Consider the following 5,417-nt stretch of genomic DNA (forward strand, 5'->3'; position numbering starts at 1 on the left):
GGCAGGGGCCGGGGGAGGCCGGCGCTTCACCCTGGGAGACCCGCACCCCCCTCCGGCCCCTCCCCCAACCTCCTCCGGGTCTGGAGCAGCCGGCCTTTCAATCCCGCCAAAGAGTTACGCTGGAGATCAGGGCTGCAGCCAAGGCCAAGTTTTCTCTTCACTTGAAGTTTCCAAGGAATCCAACCTATTATTAAATTTTGTTCCCGGCCTGGCTGGTGTCTCTGCACCAGGGACAAGGATGCGGAGGGGGAGGCTGGCCAGCGGAGGAAGGGACTGGCGAGCAGGGGAGGGGGGGCACTGGGCATTTATGGGAGGGCTGAGACTGACCTCAGATCGCTCCTTCCTGGGGCCTAGGGCCCGAGGAACAGGCTCTCTAATTATCCAGGATTTTCCAGAGACAAGAATCTGCGTCGCCCAGTCTTCCTTGGGAAAATGAAATTCGTGAATATATGTTATTCTTCTCCCACATACATTACTTTAATAGACCTGTCAGTCACGCTACCCAACAAACACCTGCAGATCCAGCACGCGGTACCCGCAATAGGTTTCTTTTAAAAAATTAATTCATTTCATCTAGCTACTTAGGGAGTGGGGTGGGGGGAGTAGTAGGGGCTGCTGACATCTTAACAAAAACAAAAGGATGGTGTGGGTTTTTTTAAAAAAATAAAACCAAATAAATCTTCCTCACGCAAAGCAAGGCTTATCGCCTGTTCCCATCCAACGAACAGGCTGTAGATCAGGACTGTGGGAAGCTGTCTGGTGAGGAAGAAATGAAGTGCCCTGTGAATTCATTCAAACTTTATGTAAGACCTCAAAATTCCTCCTGGCTGCCTTTTGCATATGGTTTATGAAGTTATTAGAATAAGCGATGAAAACCTTACACTGTGATTTTATAAAGGAAGTCATCCTGTAAGAATTAGGCTCAAGTAATATTTCATTTCTGGAATGATTACCATTACCTTGGCCAAAATCGAACTTCTAGTTGAGTGAACCATCTCCAGGGCCTAGTGTTTTCAAATTTAATTTGGAGAGACATTGCTAGGTTGTTGGGATCTTAATCGTGAGAAATGAATCTCAGCTAATCTCTACTTTCCCACCCCGTGTTGTTTTTAAATTGAGTCATTAAAAAAATCATATTTGCTTTTCTCTATGCCAGTCCAATCAACCAGAGAAAAAGGAAATGGTGGAATCATATGGCTTAGAACACCGGGCATTGAGTAATTTACTGTGTATGTGGCACAGGCTGCAGAATGGCTAACTATAAATTAAACTTCCAGGAAGCTATGGACAGTTTTGCCCGCTGTCTCCAAAATACCAGCTAAACCTTCTATGTACTGCCGATTTTACAATAGAAATACTGGCCTCAACTAAAACCCACACTCCCTTTGTGCGCAATGAGTCCAGATATCAATACCAGCAATTGAACATAATGACAAACTTGGGTATATACATAGGTGAGCTTGGCCATATATTTGTCTAAGACTAGAAGTTGACTACAGGGAGGTGTTGAGATCTAGTGTCAACAAGAGAAGTGCTTCCAACCGCCAACTTGAACTGTGGGTAAATTGGCCCTGGCTCTTAAAGCTTGGAATTCACAGAGCATTAAAGAATGTCCCAAAGCATCTCCCAGAGGAGCCTGTGTGTGCCACTTGTTCCCAGACTTCCCTGACTGGCGCTAGCTATTCCTCTCAGCAGTCCAGATCCATCCAAATATTTTTAGAAACTACTGTTTCACAAAGGACCACATCACCAAAGAGAAAGGGAGGGGGGTAACCAAAGGGGAGTGGATTTTTTATTATCTTGTTAGAAAGTGGTAGACATCATTCTCGGAATTTTTGCAATCACTTTAAGGAATGATTAGTTTAAGCAAAACAATCAAAATACTGAAAACCAAAAACAAAATATCAATTGTCAGGTTGGCATTCTACTTTTGAGTGTAATCTTGGATGCACATTGAATTGGGGTTTCATTAGTCACCTAGCACATGCCCATTCTTGATGGATCCTCCACACTCATTCCAGGACACAGAAAAGATGCTGAGAAAATGAGATGGATGTGTAAAAACTGCTGTCATCAACATATTCTGATGTAGACTTAAAACTCTACCCCCAAATATAATATCTTAATGTTGTGACTCATTTCAAAATGTATTTGCTACAATGTACAACTTTTAAATGCAATATTTAATGCTGTCAGATTACTTGAAGACAAAGTTTTACAGAAAACTTTCAATTCCAGAAAACTGCAATAATAAACACCTAGAAAAAATATAATTAAAAAATTTAAAGCATCACACAATCTCAGGACTCATCAGGAATCATAAACCTGGCAATTTGTTTTCACATCAAACCCCAGTTCCCAAACCAGAGGGAGTGGGGTGGGAGTTGATTTTGTGTGTGTGTGAGCACACAAGTGTGTGAGCAAGCACACACTTGCACACTTGTGAATATCCTACAAAAATATTTGGCCTTTTCATAAGGAGGAAGGAGTCCAGAGGGAGTGGTTGAGGATGGACTGAGGGGACCGGTGCCATACAATTCAGTTCACAGATCGTGATTCCTAGAGCCAAATCCATATAAATCCTCTTGCAATCCCATTAATTACAGGGGGGACTGGAGGCACCAGTGCCTCAGCATCTTCTTTATCCCTGTCCTTGGCCTGGTCCTGCCACTGGGGTCTTCCCCCCCCCTTTATTTTACCTTCTTCAGACTAGAATGTGATACAGACCTGGGACCAGGAGCTGCTCTCCCCACAGCCTGAAGTTGAAAGCAAATGCAGCAAAGGGTCAGACTATAAAAAGATTTTGGGGGGTAATTATTTATCCTTCCATATTCATACTGTAAACAATATAAGATAATCTCGCTCCAAATCTGTTTATCGATTTTGAAACTTTCTTCCCTTCCATTTAATGCAGCTTTGTGGGAATCCTACTCCCTGCCCCTGGGATTCCGCTATGTTTCCATTCATGCTGACAACTCTCTCTCTCCTTCCAGATTTACTAATTATATTTGAGACCATAAAACATGCATACAAAATTAGCACGTTTCAAATGGATGGGAAAAACCGGTTTTTTTCCGCTTTTAAATTTATTGATTCAAAATTCAATGCATCTGGGGTGAGGGTGTTTCTTTCCTTTTAGAAGAAACGCTTTTTAGGAAACTATGTACATAATCCGAATCTCCCTCCTCCACACCGCAACTCCTAAAATAAAATTTTCACAATGCATTTACAAGAAAGAATACAAAACCAAAAAAAAAAAGGAAAATTTCAGATACAGCCAAGTTTTACAAAACTCAGAATATAAGGTCTCAGTCTAAGGGTGGGGGTGGGGGGATGCTCTTTGTATAAATTAACAAACAAACCAAAAAAAAGCAGTAACAACTACAAAAAACTTTTAAGGGTTTGGATTTGCCTTACAACATATGTAACAAATGAGAACTATTCCCCCATCACTTTGTCTTAGCAATAAAAGGCCATACAGAAGAGATGCGAGGATGAAAGTTACGGCTCCAGCGGTTATATAAAAGTTGGCGTCGCCTATATTTTAGTTCTGTCTTTTTGTCCTCTTTAGCAAATAAAACGCTTTCTGCCTCCTCCATGAACGATAAATACTGTACAAAAAGTCTCAATAAAACACTGAAGTTCAGTCTAAAACGCAAAACTTGTTTCAACACCTAGTAGTGCCCAGGAGCTTCTAAAAAGGCAAGTGGAGCAACGGTGACCTTCTCTTCGTCAATATTTTCATTTTTACAAGGACATGAAAACATTCTGTACAAAAGAGAAAGGCCAGGTTGGGCGTGGGGCGGGAGCCCCGGTGGGAAGCCAGGGCGGGGGAGGGGGTCGCACGGGGAGTGAGAGGCAAGTTTGTCCTTGGATCCATCCAGGCGTCCCCGCGGCCGCCTACGGGCAGGGTCTGGTCCCAGCCGCGCGCCCCCGCCGGGCCGCCTATGCCATGCTAGATGTGCGTCAGGGGCACGGTGCCGTTGACGCCCGAGCTGGCGCCCTGGTAGTGCTGGGGCAGCGAGTGCAGCCGGCTCTGCGCCGCGGCGGCCGCAGCGGCCGCGGCCGGGTCCCCACCCTCGCCGGCGGGTAAGTACATGCTGATCATCTCCCGCAGGTCCCCGGGGCAGGGCGCGCGCGAGTGCGATGTGACTGGCGGGCTGACGCTCGGCTCCGACTTGACCAGAGAGCCGAGCGCGCCCAAAGCGCCCGACGACGCGGCCGCAGCCGCCGCCGCCGCCGCCACGGCCGAGTTCTGGTGCGGGCCTCCCGCGGCGGCCGCGGCCGCGGCGGCAGCGCCGTAGGACAGGCCGCCGTAGCCCGAGGGCGACGCGCTCATGTAGCCCTGCGAGTTGGAGATGGGGCTGTACTGCAGGGCGCCCATGTCGTAGCGGTGCATGGGCTGCGGGTTGTGCGGGTGCGGGTGCGGGTGGTGCGGATGCGGGTGGTGCGGGTGCGCGCCGCCCGCGCCCGGGTGCTGGCTGTAGGCGAGCTGCGCCTCCTGCATCATGGCCGCGGCCGCCGCCGCCGCCGCCACCGAGCCGGGGTAGGCGCCGTTGGCCCAGCCGTTCATGTGCGCGTAGCCGCCGCTGGCCGCGCCGCCGGGGCTCTCGAGGCGCTGGCCCACGCCCGCGGCGCCCACGCCCACGCCCATGCCCACGCCGACGGCCGGGCCGCTGCCGCCCGCGCCCGCCGTCAGCAGCCCACCGGCCAGCGAGTACTTGTCCTTCTTGAGCAGCGTCTTGGTCTTCCGGCGCGGCCGGTACTTGTAATCCGGGTGCTCCTTCATGTGCAGCGCCCGCAGCCGTTTGGCCTCGTCGATGAACGGCCGCTTCTCCGCCTCGGACATCACCTTCCACTCGGCGCCCAGGCGCTTGCTGATCTCCGAGTTGTGCATCTTGGGGTTCTCCTGGGCCATCTTGCGCCGTTGCCCGCGGGACCACACCATGAAGGCGTTCATGGGCCGCTTGACCCGGTCCTGGTTCGCCTTGGTGCTGCCGCCGCCGCCGCCCCCGCCGCCGCCGCCGCCCGCCCCGGTCTGGCCCGTGAGGTTCGTGGGGGCCTGGGCCCCGCCGGGCGAGTGCAGGTCGGTCTCCATCATCATGCTGTACATCGGGGCGGCTCTCACGTTCACCGGCGCCAGGCAAAAAAGGCTTGGAGCATAGAGGGCCGAGGGTGGGTAGCGGGGAGAGGGGTTCGGAGCGGGACGAGACGTCAAGAGGGGGGGTGGGCTGGGGAAGAGGCCCTAGCAACGAGAATAACGGGGCTGGGGTCGGGCGGAGGCAACAAGGGAAAACAGAAAAGGGAGGGAAAACCCACACCCGCACTTAACGCTGCTCAGAGTCGCCGGTAGAAAGTTTCTCCCGGTGCCGAAACCACTTGCCCAAGAGGCTGCGCGCTGGCTCGGGCGCCGCCGG

The 5,417-nt window shown here is 51.1% G+C and overlaps 1 protein-coding gene across 1 annotated transcript; it reads right to left on the reverse strand.

Annotated features, from left to right (window-relative positions):
* Positions 1-3,955: 3,955 nt before the first annotated feature.
* SOX1 (SRY-box transcription factor 1) lies at positions 3,956-5,113 on the reverse strand. The gene has a single exon (XM_075562592.1). It carries the CDS (start codon positions 5,111-5,113, stop codon positions 3,956-3,958), a length of 1,158 nt encoding a protein of 385 aa, XP_075418707.1.
* Positions 5,114-5,417: the final 304 nt, after the last annotated feature.

The sequence above is a fragment of the Tenrec ecaudatus genome, chromosome 11, assembly GCF_050624435.1.
Source record: "Tenrec ecaudatus isolate mTenEca1 chromosome 11, mTenEca1.hap1, whole genome shotgun sequence".
NCBI lineage: Eukaryota > Metazoa > Chordata > Mammalia > Afrosoricida > Tenrecidae > Tenrec > Tenrec ecaudatus.